At 36.6% G+C, this 16,238-nt stretch overlaps 1 protein-coding gene across 3 annotated transcripts; it reads right to left on the minus strand.

Moving 5' to 3' along the window:
- Nucleotides 1-15,422, minus strand: LOC103710188 (ARM repeat superfamily protein). 3 transcript variants are annotated; one of them, XM_089930426.1, is made up of 11 exons: nt 15,104-15,399; nt 13,213-14,703; nt 11,807-12,244; nt 11,442-11,507; nt 7,855-7,994; nt 3,769-3,895; nt 2,887-3,035; nt 1,936-2,071; nt 805-889; nt 428-699; nt 1-296 (listed from the first exon to the last, which is right to left on the minus strand). In XM_089930426.1, exons 3-11 carry the CDS (start codon nt 12,107-12,109, stop codon nt 159-161), a joined length of 1,416 nt encoding a protein of 471 aa, XP_089786552.1. In that variant the 5' UTR covers nt 12,110-12,244; nt 13,213-14,703; nt 15,104-15,399; the 3' UTR covers nt 1-158. The 3 variants fall into 3 exon arrangements, with proteins under 3 accessions (XP_089786552.1, XP_008794052.3, XP_008794053.3); XM_008795830.6 differs by lacking the exon at nt 13,213-14,703 and having other exon boundaries at nt 15,104-15,422; XM_008795831.6 differs by lacking the exons at nt 11,442-11,507; nt 13,213-14,703 and having other exon boundaries at nt 15,104-15,395.
- Nucleotides 15,423-16,238: the final 816 nt, after the last annotated feature.

A 16,238-nucleotide genomic window follows, 5' to 3' on the forward strand; every position in this document is an offset into this window, starting at 1 on the left:
TGGAGACAGATTCCTGTTTCTATTTTTTTAAAAAAAATTGACAGCAATGCCGGCAGGGGCGCAGTAATTTACAAACATCATAATTTTTGAAGTAATTTACAGTGTTATTTTCCAACGTTGAAATTGCATCCATAACATGATGGGAGAAAAGAAATCATCTATAGACCATATTTCTGACAGCAATTCAGCAACCTGTGAGCTTTGCCATCATCATCGTCGGTCCCTGCAACATCTTTCTCCAAAACAGAAGGCTTTTCTGCCATCCATTTCTCTATTAAACTGGCAATTCTCCTAATCTGTGTTAGAGGTCAAGGCAATCAAGAGATTTATTCCGTACCCAACTTTATTTTTTGACTAATTTGTGCTCAATTAGTTATACAGAATCTCACAAAAAAAATTCTCTTGGTGCTGGATGTGTTAAGGATACAGAAGTGGCCGTTGCACCTGATTTCTTGTGAGCATTAGAGTTCTCCAAGTCCTCTACCAAATTATCCATTGGATGACCTTCCAGGTCTTCTTCTATAAGGTAAGATTTTTCCAAGAACAGTGACACAAATTGGCGCAGAGTTGATATGCTGATATCACTCTCCTGAATGTGAGCCAACAACCTTGCAAGGATGCACCAAAGTGCATTCCGGGCTTGCAAATCGTAAGAAACAAGAGGTAAGATGTCCAGCAGACCCTGTAGGAACAAAAAATCTGACACCAGAAATAAAAGACTAAATCAGAAAAAGCTCTGCAAGTGAAAATGGAACCCAAACTGTTTCTTCAGGCATCATATCTGATGTTTACAACTCTACGAACCGTGTGAAAGCTCTGATATGAGGTGCTGCATGTCGACTAAAAGATTTGCAATTACGACAACAGCAGAAACACAAGTGCTAGCAGCCTGTATAAAGGAGAAAGAAAATAAAAGGTTATTGAGATTTAGTCATGTTTAACATGATTTTGTGCTGTTATTGGGTTGTCTAGCTATCATGTGTATACACTGGATACCACAACTTTATTCTGGACTCGTCATTATGATTTACATTCTTAGTCTAAGCACATGCTCATGCACACATGCATGCATGGATAATATACCTCTAGAAATTGTCAACTCTCTCTCTCACACACGCGCACACATATACACATGCTGTAAAACAAAGTATTCTTGATTCAGCGCATGAGCTATGTTGAGGAGCCATATATTTATGGGCTGCTATGCGTAACAAACCTATATAGATTGCTGTATCTGCATTTCCTGCCTGGAGTGAGCAAGATGGTAAAGGGATGATGAGCATGCACAAGCCAGAACAATCTTTACCGCTTGCTATATGTGATTATCATGACATGCGCACGATTAACTTTCATCTCGAAAATAACAATATTTCAATATATACTTTGTGAATTACACTAAACATACAAAATCTAGTTGTAATACACCAGGCCACTGAAAGAGTACCTTAATGCATAAAACTGGCACATTATTTTCTATCTCATGATACGACAAATTATAGATTTTCTTAGTATAAATCATAAAAGTAATTGGATATCTACATATTGGGTATGTTTATCACCTTTAGTCAGCATAAAATGGATGATTTGAAAGTGCTGGTTTTTTAGTTGATCAAATGAATATTTGATAGATATTTCAGGTCAAGATTATGGAAAAAAATAATTCAAAGCAAGCTTAAAATAATGTTTAAATGTTGATTAGCTTTGTTTTAACATAGTCTCAGCTTGTATATTTGAATAGTAGTAGATGACAGAATACAGTATTGCAGTTACGAACTGAAACAAAGAACACCAATATTCGATATTCTGAGTGAACTGCTAAGATGCAGGCCAAATAATGAACCTTGTGACATTAGCATCGGGGAGTACACTATTAAAAGGTCATGAAAAAAGATATAAACGTACTACGAGCGATATATCTTCTAGAGGCATGCTTACCTCAAATTTATCAGGTAGCTTGACCACACGACAAACTAAATGGAAAAGTTCTTCATTTGAAGATATCACTTGTGAACAATTATCAATAACAGAAAGTGCTTCAACCAAGCGAAGAACTAGATCAAGAATAGACGACCTGAGATAATCACATGGTAAAATAATCAGCATCATTTGTATACAATCATATGCTGCAATCATAAACATATTAAAATATTGTATACATTAATCTAAACTAGGAAAAGAAAACAACCAAATGCACAACTTAAACATTCCTAATCATCTTAGCTCTCAAAAAAAGGAAAAAAAACTCAAAGTCCTTGTTACAAGTAAAAAGAATAGGCATGCAAATGAACAAACAATGCATTAAATAATAAAAGCTTCTGCATTTCTTCTGTCATTTCAACACATTCACATGCTGCATTCATTCATTTTATATATATCATGCACCAATTAAACCTGATGAATATATATAATTTTATATAAATGCAATTTATGCATATGTTGCAAATTGAAGCTCACATGTCCCAAGCATCAATCTCTCATCCATTTTCTTTCCACTCAAATATATAACCAACAGGTACAAACACATGCTCATGAAAGCACAGACATACATATATGCACAAAGATATCTGCAGACACATGCATGCAAGGACATGTGAATAGCCATGCAGATGATGCAGATGCAGATGTCTCTATGATCACAGATAAATGACATGATGCACATTTGTACAAACAAATACAAGTGCACAATAAAATGAAAATCCCAAAAAAAGATTGGGGAGTAATTTTTTGGAAATAAGGAAAGAAGAAGAAACATTATCAATATCTCCAGACATGCAGTACACAGTTTAAATGCTTCTCATTAGATTTAAGTGACTAATCTGAGAAAGAGAGGGGGGAGCCAAACAAACTTGTCAAATCATAAAAACTTAATAGAGGAGTTAACCACACCTTTCCAGTTTGCTATCATCCCCTGATTTGTTTATCTCACATGCTAATAGACTAACGACAAGCTCTGGCAAACCCAGCTTCATTAAAGGTTGAAGAAGAATAGTTGCCACTTCTTGAGTATCAATGATGGCCAACAAAAACTCAATACTCTGTCAATAACAATCACCGTTTATCAGGGATGTAGAACAATGCCAAACCCTAATTTAAAATATCATAAAAAAGAAAACAACCGATACAAAATTTAGGCAATTTCCAATTTAATTAATTGAATTTCTCAATAAAAATAGAAAGTGCTCCAAGGGGATCACTTTGTCAGGGCAACTCTTACATAAATAGTAAAGGATTGATTGATAAACTAGGATGACAATATAAGCACTGCTCTCACCATTAGTCCTATTGACAAGTTGCAGAGCTTCCAATATATATCCTTTTGCAATTACCTAAGGAATTCTGGTGACCCACATAGGTGCGATAAGCCCTCTGACTTATGTTGTGTTCGGTACTTATAGGCATCAATTGGAAGAACAATGGCTTTCCATAAACCCTCTCACATTCACTCAATAGTCAAGATCTAGGATAGACTACAATTAGAACTGAAAACTGCAAAGATAGTTTTATCTTCATTTACAAGGAGGATCTTTGTTTTCAAGCCATATCATCAATTAATAATTATACTGGTAATTGAAGCAAAAGCTCTGCATTTAAACAAGTTCAAAAATTCTTAGCTCTAATATTAAAAGAAACATGAAAATCACTTTAGGATGAATCTTAATTAAAGTAGATAGGTAACTAACAATGCAATGCATATGTTAATAGTGTTCTTTAATGGTGATGCATATGCACTAATCCACAAGACAAATCATACATAAACTGCCACAATACCTTTTCTAACAGAGTAGGGTTTAATGTGTTCCCAACTATCCAGAGTACACGTAGAAGAATCTGATCAGGCAGCAAGGCTTCAGCCCAAGAAATGGACCCACTACCCCGGAGACCAGCAGCTAACAACCTGTGTCAAAACAATAACTGTGACGAGCAATTTAATGCCAAAAGTACCATTCAAATCTTAAAGATGTCTTCACAATAAAAAGTTTAACAGTTTGCTTAGATATAAGGAGAGTTAGAAAAAGCACCACCTGAATTTATGGTAATGAGGACTGGTAATAACATAACGTAGGAAGGATGGAAAAGCATAAGTATACACAGAGAGGGGCGCAGGGGATAGCAACAAAGACATACAAAACAAATTAAAATAATCAAAAAGCTGTTGAGGAGATCGTGAAATCTCAATCACATATAAAGCAGCCTAACATGTAGATAAACAATAGATGCAGCAGCCAAGAAAATCATGAAATCTATCACTAATTGTGACCAAGAGGGAGCAGAGATTGATTTCAAACTTGTCTGCAGTGGTTTAATATAACCTATATGTTGTCTCAGGAAATCCAAAATCTGAACTCCCGCGCAGTAATTAGTTTCAGGGGTTTAATCATTGAATGAAGCATAAATGGACTTGGGAACTGTGACTAGAACCTAAGTGTCAAGGCTTCTGTAGCATAAATAAATGGATTGGGGTCTTAGGATCTCCCTTTTGCCCACGTGAAAGGATATGTGATGGATTGTTTGTTGGAAGATACATGCCATTTACTTTTAATTTCGGAACAAGATATACCCTCAATCTCTAACAGATCAATGATTGTCATCCAAGAAAACAAAGAAGAAATAAGTAGAGAAGCAAATGGGCAAGTGAAAAAAACAGTGGAAGGCAAAACCAAATGAACAAATTCCTTTTTTCTTCTCTACTATCAACCTTTCTTCCTTGCAAGGAATCTACAAAGAACTACTGGCATGGTATTCCATCAAGCTCACCATATATAAACTTTGGTACTGCTGTTCTGTTTTGACAAAAAAGTTCAAATTTAATGTTAAATTTTAAGGCATATATCCAATAAAATAAAAGAGGATGCGACGTCATGTGATGCAAGCAAATGCATAGATGGATTCTTGTGCATAGGGCAATCTGGAAGGACATTGTAGCATCGATATTGTGATAACCTAGTTTTTAAACCAATGGGTCGGATCTGAAGAGGCCCGGACCTGTTGTTTTCGCTTGCCTTGCACATGTTGGGCAGAGAAGAAGAGTCCGGTTGGGAGCCTTCTTCCCTCCCGACTCCAACGGACTATTAGAGTCCTAAGACAAGCCAAATTCGGGCTAAACCCTAGGATCTCATCTATTTAAAGGTTCCTTTTTCCTCCTATAAACTCCATCGCTGAACTCTCGAGAAATTGCCGCCAACTCCAAGTTGTTTCCTGGAATTTCTCTTTGGATTTCCGCTGGAAAAGATCGCCGGGCCATCCTTAGATCTTCGCTGGACTTAGGTAATGGGTCAGACCTCCTCCTCTTCCATGTTTTTTGGTTCCATGTCCATTGTCGCCGCTTAAATTCGGATTGGAGAGCCATTGGATGGGCGTGAATAGGGTCTCCCCTGTTTTACCATTCTTCCTTTTGTTTTTGCTGATCATCGCTAGCCGCGGCTCATCACCTGGGTCGTCGCCGTTACCACCGGATGTCATTGTAGGTCACTGCACATCGGCCATTGCAACCCCTCTGCTAGCCCTTTCCATTTTTATGTTTTGAGAAAGAGAGGAGGGAGTTTCCTCTAATTTGAGGAAGGAAAGATTTCTCTCTATTCTCTCTCTTCCTCTCTCCTCTCTCTTCCTTTCTCTCTCCTCTCTCTCTCTAGTTCATCCAAATGATTAGTAAAGGGGATTCAAGGACCTAGTGATGGACACCTAGTGGACTCCAGTAGAAGGTCTAGGTTGCTAACATCTGCTATGTAATTTTCTTTTGATGTTAAGGTTTAATTCTGTAGAGAAGAAATCGTCTGTACAAAAAGGCTTTGAGTAGGGTACACAACACCCTGATTTGTAGGTCATGGTGTGGGACTATACGTACTGTATTGAGTTTGTCTTCAATAAAGATAAGAATCTCTCAACACAATCATCCACATGATTATAAAAAATTTTGTACATAGATGTACCCTATATGATTGTATATATTTTATATATACGGGTATGTGTATTATGCATTGATGATTTGATGTTGCATGAATTATGATGTTACTTAGTCTAACTCTATATGAAACTTATTAATTGGTGCTCAATTATAGAAATCACATGAAGTATAAATAAATTTAGGAAATCATAATTTTAGCATAATTGTATGACAGCGCATAGGTGGCATTTGGACTGGTCGGCTATGCAAGAAACATGCTATATATGTTGTGTTAGCCTTGGGCTGAGGTGTAATATTGTATTTGGCTTACCACGGGCAGGAGCGTGGCTGCAACTAGGTCAATACTAGAAAATCAATTCCTGAAAATGAACTACGCTTAATCATAATTGTGACATAGTTAATCTGAATTTTTCATAATTGTAAGAGTGGAGAAAAAAGGGAGGGCATTTGGACTAGCCAGCCGTGTGTGAAACGTGGTGTGTCGGCTATAGGCCGAGATATGATATTGTGATTGTCGGCCATAGATGGAAGCATGGTATTTGTTTAGCTTGCCACGGGCTGGAGCATAACCGTGACTACTCCAATGCCAAAATCAAATCAAAATGATAAATTATGTTTAATTGAATTTTGCATAACTATAAGATCGGAAAAAAGAAGGGCATCTGCACTAGCCGGCACGTATGAAACGTGGTATATATGATATTAACTATGGGCTGAAATATGATATTGTGGTTGCTGGCCACGAGCTGAAATATGGGGTGTGTGTGTGTGTGTTAGGCCTACCATGGGCTGGAGTGTGGGCGAGACTAGTCCAGCACCGGAATGATAATTCCAAACTATGTTAACTAGTTAATCACAAGTAATCTCATTGAATTACTTTCGAATAAAATTGTTGATTGGGTGATATATGGCGTATTTAACAAAACTGTAGAGATACATAACATGCATCTCGAGACTCCTGTTATGGCGATACGTATGTAACTGAGTTGCTATATGGTTAAAACTTGATGCGTATGCTGGCATGGCTTATATGTGCGTCTTATAAATGCATACACTTAATCCATTAAGCATTTTTCAATTATCGGATTGTTGATGTATGAATCTTACTAATTTCCTATCAGCTATACATTTGCTAAAAGAAGTTTTCATATTCATACTAGTGTGTGTGTGTGTGAAGGATTCTTATTGGGCTATAAAGCTTATATCTCTTGTGCAATTTTTACAGAGTCGCAGGATAACTAGTTTCGGATGGGTTTGGGCATGGAGTTTGAGCAATGGAGTCATTAGTTAGCTAGTTGATTTTCTGATACCAGATGGACATTTAAAATTTTGTAATTGAATAAACCTTGATATTGATAATGACAGATTTAATTAGTTGGATTATTATTACGGCTAAATTTTATGATTTATTTGGTGCTATTAGAATTGTGTTTGTCATATAGGTCTTAAAGGGCGTTGTTTTAGGGTTTATGCAGTTGTATCATATGGTCGACCTAGGTGATGGGTTCAGGGCATGACAAATATGAATTCTTTATTTGTTATCTCCAAGTCTGTTGACCATTTTGGAACAACATTTCCATCAATTGTAAGCATTCCCTTAGATAGAGGGATTCAACCATCATATCAAAATGTGACCTTTTAATAATGAAGATAAGGTTATATCACTTTACAGTACCCATCAGTAACAAGATATTTGTAACCACTTAGATACTACATTGCTATAACAGAAAAATATTTCATATTAATTTGGATCATCCATAACTTTTAATAGATCAGTTGTTCTAAAGCATGTATTTTTAACAGGTATAGGTTTTCAACATCGTGTTTGCTGAGGTGATCAATCTAATTCTGCTCATTAAATGCATTTGATTAAATTAACATGTGACAATTGGTACAGTCTCTACGCCTACCTTTTCCAAGTTGATAGTAGAACTGAAAAAAAAAATTACTACCTGAATGTCTCAGAAAGGCAAGTGGAATCATCTAGGAACAACTGTTCAACTACTGTTTCAATCAAACCACTTGTACACACTATCACATTGCTTAGAACTTCATGGCATGCTAGGTTCCCAATGATTCCCAAGCAAATTTCCTGCAAAAAATTAAGATACGTACAAAAAAATGTTGATCACATGAAACACTAAAAATTATTACATTCGGTAGATATGGCTTGCACCACAAAATTAAAATAAATAAATAGGTTGAAATTCAAAATAATTTTAGATCATAATATCTTATGAACATTTTCTTCCTAAGACTTACTGATATGAAAGAACTGCCAGCGTAAAATATACTGCCTCTCGTGAAGTTTAAAAAATTTTATGATGGTGATTTTGGATGGCAGTATCATGGAAAAATAACATGATTTCTCAGAGCAGATGTAACACAAATCAAATGTCTTCAGGCAGCCAATGAATTGTAATATATATAACACTGTTGGCCTTAATTGTTATGATGTATGATATCTACTGGGGGTGGAGGGGGCCACGGACTTAGTCCCACATCGGTTGAGTAGCGGAAAGGATTGTACCTTATTAAGGAGGGGTACACCCCTTCTCTCGCGAGGCGCCTTTTTAAAGGGCAAAGCTGTAAGGGGGGCGCCCTGCAAAGGTGGCCTTCTCCAAAGCGGACAATACCTCGCGCGGGGACGCAATCCCCTTTTCCTGTTTTAACAGATGGTGCGGTGAGCGTGGACCCCCCATAGACCCCGCATGAATCCTTTCCGCTCGGGGGGCTAGTATTGGGGGTGGAGGGGGCCAGGGACTTAGTCCCACATCGGTTGAGTAGCGAAAAGGATTGTGCCTTATTAAGGAGGGGTACACTCCTTTCCTCGCGAGGCACCTTTTTAAAAGGCAAAGCCGTGGCGGCCTTCCCCAAAGCAGACAAGACCACGCGCGGGGACACAATCCCCTTTTCCTGCTCTAACAATATCCAATGTTGGAAGCTCTTGAAGTGAGAGGTGTGTAAGTATCGTAAAACAGAATTGAAGGTTACTCATGTTGTGAAGATAATGAATACAATATCAGGCGATAATATTCACCAGATCCGAGGTTCTCATGTAAGAATTAAAAAAGGCATCGCGGTGCACGAGGTTTCCATCACTATAGGATCTGGGGAGGATCAGATATATACAGCCTTACTCCTGCATGCAGAGAAGCAATTTTCATGTTTTTGAATTTATGACACCTAGGCTATAATAGAGCAACCTTGCCATTGCACCCAAGGCTACCCTCTAAATTGCGACGATTGGAAATTGAAACTGATGTGAATCGAAAACGTAACCTTCTGATCTGGAGTCAGACGTGCTACTATTGCAACAAAAATTTTATTGGAAGAATGCAGGACTCTTTACAGATGGAAACTTGCAAACATGCACAGTGCACCTCACTTAGACTTGAATAAAATCTAAGCTTCATAGAAATTTTTCATTATTGGACAATAAACTGCATATTTCCATGGCTACAAGGATGTTAAACATCATAATAATCCAACAAAGAAGATGAAAAGTTATTGCAAGTTTCAAATATTTGTGTTGTGAGATGCATTGATTGTGCAAGATATAGTGTACATACATCCATGGATTTTCATTATTATGCTTATCTCTACCGTATATATGAGAGGTGGTCTGTGTTAAGTGCAGATATTGAGCTATTTCCTCCTGTTAGGGCCTTGCTGCATTGTAGAATCTGTTGAATACACTGCAACAGTTGCTGTTGAATGTTACTATCAAACCAAAAGGTAGGTGTCCCAAGACTTCACTGCCAAACTCAAAAACCTATCAGTACAGGCATCTGTTTTTCATTCTATTTATTAAATTGAATCTATGTTGCTTCCTTTACATGCCTGTACCATTGCCGTATGTTGGATCATCCTTATAGTCTGGACCTTATCTCTGGCTATCCGCAGTAATATATACCAACACTGAACCAAGTTTAAGGATAGGTTGGATCTGTCCTCTGATCATCCCTTTGTCATTGAATCTGGCTTATTTAGGGTCAATATAGTCTAAAACTGGTTTTCTTTGTTCTTCTTTTTACCTCAGCAAATTCTCTAACTAAATATATTCATATATGGTCATCTTCACCTACCAAGGTTTTCACAATGGCTGAAGAGATGTTGCTCTAGTATTTGGTCGACAAATTTTGAGAGCTTTTAAACATGATATACCTTTTATTTTATTTCCCCTCAAACTTATAAAGCTACCTAAGATGGAGTTCATCATCTTCTCTTTACACCATTTGATTACTTATTTATGGCTTGTTTGGGTAATGCAGCAAGATTTTGGCTGGATTTCTTACTGGATTTGCGGGACAGCCCATTTGGGCATGACCCACATCAACCCACCACCCCCTGTGGGCCCTTTTTTTTTCCTGCAGACTAACAAGCCCACAGGCTGGGACTAGGACTAGGATTTGGGTGTCGTTAGAATACTGCACTCTGAGAAGGGCCAACAAGCCTGATTCCTGCAGGATACTCCTGAAGGAATTCAAACAGCGCCTCAACAGTTTTTATTATCATTGAAAGATAAAATATTCCAAGTTCAAAGTTTCAATATACATTCCTGTCATCTGATTTTTCATTCAAAATATATAGTTTCCTATCACATAACTTTGTTGTGTGATCCGTATTCTCAAGCTATGGAAACACTGTTCCATCCTTTTGTCTCCCTCTCTAGTGTCCTTCACTAGAAGCGATCACCATATTCCCTTTTACTTCCGAAAGAAATTTTTCATTCAAAATATATAGTTTCCCATCACGTAACTTTGTCGTGTGATCAGTATTCTCAAGCTATGGAAACACTGTTCCATCCTTTTGTCTCCCTCTCTAGTGTCCTTCACTAGAAGCGACCACCCATATTCCCTTTTACTTCCAAAAGAAATATTTGACGCAACCTAATCAGCAGTGTTGCTCTAGTATACATCATCTAGACTTACTTAAACCATGATTATCCGCACTTGGTTGGCCTTCAGTGCAAAAGACCTCTATCTTCCTCTCCTGCACTCAGTTACTACCTCATGAAGACCTACTTCACCCAAGAAACCATGGATAAATAGTTGGCAAGTGCAATTATGTGTCGTTTATGCATGCATCATGCAGAATGAGACATCTGGACCAGATAATACGTTAGACTGAAACCTACATCTCTCACCATCTACAGAGTAAGAAAATGTGAAATCAAGTATCTAAGAACATGCCTATTCTCCCCATAAAACTGATCCTATGTTTCCCAAAAAAAAGAAATCATGCACTCTTCAATCCACCCTGATTGCAATATATTGTTGCATTATTTACTAGCAATCATAATTAAATTCTGTTTTTGTGGTGTTGGAGGAATTATTGTGAAGATAAACATCGCAACATAGTGAATGATGGATAATAAAAAATATCAAAATGAGAGGACAATCCCGTTGCTCAAATTATTGAATGGACTAAGAAAAGTCAAAGTGAATTACCAAATAACCATTCAATGGTATGAAATATCAATATTTCAATAAGAGGACCTATATAAATTACTTTACTGATGGCACGCATAACTTACTGTCATCCGGGAAGATTTGGAAACGTGCATGTTTGCCAGAAGCACTTCAAGTATGAGATTATTCACCTGCAAGGTGTTAATTACAAGCCCACATAAATTTTACTGGTCAATCAAATGCAGAACCGACAAGATTACAAAATATATTTCCATGCGTTTAAAAAAAAATATCCAGTATAATTTGATCAATCATTTTCTCAAAAAAAAAGGTAAGCTAAGTGGAAGATTTAAATCAATCTAGTAATTTACCATGTAAGCATAAAAATAGGACATCAAATTTAAAAGTGCTTTGGAAATGTTTAAAGAGAAAGAAGTATAAGTTTCAAAAAGAAAAGGCGCATGGAAGAAACAAAGAACATAGATAATACCATGAATTCAGCTTGAGTCATACTAGCAGAAAGATCCCACAGGGTGCAGCCACAATCCTCCCATGGGTCTTTGGTTTCTGCAACTCCAGATTGCCCATCATCAAAACCACAACTCCTTTCTTCCTTTCCAAATTCATGGTTCATCCCATTTCCCTTAGAAGAAGCAAGGGAATTTTCTGGGCTAATAATTCGGTCATCAAGCTTCTCTTCATGACTATCAGCCAAACTTTTATCTGAAACAAGATCTTCAAGCACCTGTGTAGCAGTCAATTTATTCCTCAAGTTTTGCTCCAGATAATTCATTTCTGATCCTTGGACAGAAGAATCCTTGTCATCTCCCCCCTGACATTGTTTCTCCACACTTGAATTGCTTGGCAAAAGACGCCTTATGAGAGAGATAATATAACTGGGATCAACTGTTGTTGATACATCAAATAACTGCAGCGAAAATGGTGAAAAGAATTTATTTCACAAGAATACATTGTCTTAATTTGTTTGTAGATGATAAAAAGGTCAAAAAGTTAATTTGGAGAGAAGGGTCATCATTATCAAAGAAATTGAAAACAGTGAAGAGTTTAAACATGGAATGCCAAGAGTAAAACTAACAAGCATATTCCCAGATATTAAAAACAATTCAAATTTCAAAAGGCTGGGAATGCAGCATGCATCATTGAGACCCTATTTCATGATAAAGAAACTGCATAAAAGTAAAGCAACAGCAAATGGCATATTTGAAAACAAGTTTTACAGAAATTCAAAAACTATCCCAACTTGAATCCATATATATAAGGTCTGTTTCAAAACTTCGGAAAAGTAATTTTCAACCATATATAATAAAACCAAAAAACTACGGATGATGTACCAACGTAACATGAAGCCAATGGGGGCATTTGGTATGGGGTGATTGTTTCAGGATCAAGAGTGATGTGGATGGAGGTGATGATCACCGCGCTTGGTTGCACCACGGTGATCCTAAATTACCTCCACTCCTCAAATCACCGCCCAACCCGGTGATAGGATACCCGTCCTTGAGGTCGGAAATCTAAGATCACCCTAGGGCAGTAATCCTGGATTGAAAATTAAAGACAAAAATACCCCTCAACATTTTTTTACGCTCAAGTCGTTGCCTCTCCCATCTCTTCACTCCGATCTCTCCCATCTCTCCGCTCTCCTTTCTAGTGAGCGCAGGAAAGGAGTCCGAAGGCGACAAGCGGCCGTCGGCGGCGATGGAAGTCGAACCAATAACCTCTCAGTCCTCCGCCCAAAGGAAGGCTTTCGGGAGACAAAGAGAAGATAACCACAGAAGGAAGGGAGAAGGCAAAAAGGCACCGACTTGCGATGAAATAAAGAGAGGAGAGGAGAGAGAGAGAGAGAGAGAGAGAGAGGGGGGTGGGGAGGTTACTTACCCTGTTTTCTGTGTCTGACCGTGACCAAAAGGAAGCAAAGGCCCCATATAAAACGGGAACAGGAGCTGGCTACGAGTCTTCCCCCTTGATGGAAGGGAGGTGGAGAGTTTCTTGGCCTGCAGTTGCTGTGATGTTGCAGTTGCTGCTTGGGGTTGAATGGCTGCTGTGTTGTGATGTTGCAGTTGCTACTTGGGTACTCAAAGAGGAGATGGTGGGATGGGACTTTTATTAATTAGGTGGAGTGAATTTCTCATAATGCCCCTACCTTCTCTTATAGATGGAGTGAATTTGTCCCTTTCTAGACAAATTCTTTCCTTTACCTTGACCATGAAGTGCCATGGGATAACCTTTTCCTATTCTGCTCTTGCTTGACATGGTAAACAGTATTACCAAACATTATCTCAGTTATTTAATCAGTTTCATGGGCCTTCTTTTAGAGTAATTACTTTTCCGTGCTTCCATTCAAGAATTATATTAAATTGAAGATGCTTCTTGTCTATCTTTGTTAGATTCATGCATCTTTGTTGAAATAGTATACTTGACAGCTATCTATTTTCATATCATTTTTTTAAGTATTTTATAATTATTAAACATTTTTTATGTTGTTTAAATTGTTTTATATGTGCATATTTAGTCTATATTGATTGATTATTTTCTTGTAGTGTTGTTTATCCCATTTTATTCGTGTGTTGGCCACATACACATTATACATATAGATAATATCCAATAGAACTAGTATACCGAATTTCACATTTATTCACATAGACATTTTATTCATGTGACATCTGAACCAGCTAGATGAGCATATAATTTTCATTCTATCTTGAAAAGATCTTGAATTCCTTCCCCTTGAATAGTTCTTAATGACTCCAAATTTTTTGAATGGGACTCAAACCATAAAACTAAATTCTTTGGCAATTGGGCCGAGTCATGGTAGTCTTAATAGAATAATAAGAACATGTTGGATGTTGTAACAATTTAACTATAATTCAGTTTGTTCAAACTTGACGTCATGAAGAGTATTGTTGATAGAACGAAAATATGGTCTGATTTTCTTGTGATAAGGGCTCCTAAAAGTGGAATATGTGACAAAATTATGGAGCTATTATAGGAATTAGCATATTGACTTACATTTTTGATTCATGAGAATTAAAAATACATAAAAAATCTATCTAATATATATATCGGGGTATTTGTGGTATTATGTGGTCGGTGATCTTGGATCCTCGTACCACACCAAACAATTTACTCATGGATACCTGGGGATTGTTAATCATTGGACCATGGCCTACCAAACACAGTGATCTTAGATCACTGGGGATCAAATCACTCCAACATTCGGATCACCGGAGATCTTAGATCACCGTGGTGATCCTGTTGGGGTTACCAAACGCCCCCAATATGTATTTGTGGGTAGGATATTTACTTGGAAAAGACATCACTTTGAAATTCCCAGGGGCTCATGAACCAAATTCTTTAAGTTTGTGGACGCTGCTGCCATAAAGAGTTCCAAAAGTGATCAAATGTTCTGAGCTTTAATAAATAAACAAATTAAAAAAATACTAAGTTCTAAAGTACAATATAAAATGCATATACACCGTAATATCTTCTACTAGCTTCAAGAGTATGTGTAGTCAATATTCATAGTTTTTGCCTCCTAGCGTGACAACTCATCAATTTAAAGAAATTAGGACCAAAAAAAAGACAATAACTTTATTATCATCTGTTAAATGCTGCCCATCAAATGTTTGAGATAATGACTAAATGAGAGTGTTTCCTCTTTCCTTTCAATAATCTATACCAGAGTTTTGAAAACAGTAAGCAGAAAGCAACAAATTGAGACCAGGGTTTTGCATCACCGACCTAAAACAGTGGGATTGGCACGGTTTACCTCAGAAGAAGAAGGGGCGAGGGGGAGGTGCGAAGGAGTTTCTTCTTCTTCTTCTCTTTTTTCTTCGACTAGGGCCTCCTCCTCCTCGTCTTCTTCTGTTGGTCTTTGTTCTAGGCCTGTCGCCATTGGCCTTGTCGCAGTAGCTGCGAGTGGGAGTGGGGGAGACTCGGAGAGAGAAAGGGAAGGCCCGAGTTGGGAGGCTCGAAGAGAAACGAGTGGGTTTATTAGTTTTTTTCGGAAGGAAAGCGAATAAAAGTTCACCGGAAGCTCTCCGCCTCGGCCGCTCGGCGTTGCCTACGTCTAGGAATATTGATATCCTAAGGGTTATATGCAAAAATATGAAACTTTATATAATTACTGTATTTCATTTCCCAACTTAAGTTGGTGCGTGGTGATCCAAGGTAATCTTACATTACAGTAATTTTTATCCCAAAATAATTTAATCCTTGATGATCTAAGATTACTACATTCAGTATGACATATTTTAGTAATTAAAATTTTTTAGTAATTTGTGAGTAACCTATTTGATATTCTATAGAAATTCAGGACTACATAATACTAAAACTACCCCACATATATTTTATAAAATATATTTATTAATCACATTTAATATATTATAATAAAATATAAATATATTTATTAATATATTACATAAAAATAAATTTATTAGTCCTATAAATTATTAATTCTATAAAATTATATTATTTATTATTGTAGAATTAATATTTTTATTTATAGTTATAATATATTATTTTTAATATTAATATTTATTTTGTTTAGAAAAATAGAATAAATAGAAGTAATATATTTACAAAGTAATATTTATTTATATAACTTCGTATGATAATATATTTCTACTATAATTTAAAATTATCATTGAACAATATATTAATAGTATACTGATATATCATAAGTACAATATATATATATATATATCAATATAATATAATATAATATAATATATTGATATAATATATTAATGGTATACTCATATACTAATTTTTTTTTTGAAGGACTAAAGGATATTTGTATCCTCAAATATCAGTCCAAAATCATTACATTGGGGTGATCTTAGATGCTCATTGTCACTAAATTAGGCAAGAATTTGAAGAATGGGAATGATTTAGGATCACTG

The sequence above is a fragment of the Phoenix dactylifera genome, chromosome 1 (genome assembly GCF_051530095.1).
Source record: "Phoenix dactylifera cultivar Ajwa chromosome 1, Ajwa_hap1_PhDact_Kaust_v1.1, whole genome shotgun sequence".
Lineage (NCBI taxonomy): Eukaryota > Viridiplantae > Streptophyta > Magnoliopsida > Arecales > Arecaceae > Phoenix > Phoenix dactylifera.

Coding starts and splice junctions, on each gene's coding strand:
- LOC103710188 (XM_008795830.6), bottom strand. CDS start 15,229: ATGGCGACAGGCCTAGAACAAAGACCAACAGAAGAAGACGAGGAGGAG. Junction 3,036..3,768: donor ACCCTACTCTGTTAGAAAAG/GTATTGTGGCAG, acceptor TGTTATTGACAG/AGTATTGAGTTTTTGTTGGC. Junction 890..1,935: donor AGCTACCTGATAAATTTGAG/GTAAGCATGCCT, acceptor TCCTTTATACAG/GCTGCTAGCACTTGTGTTTC.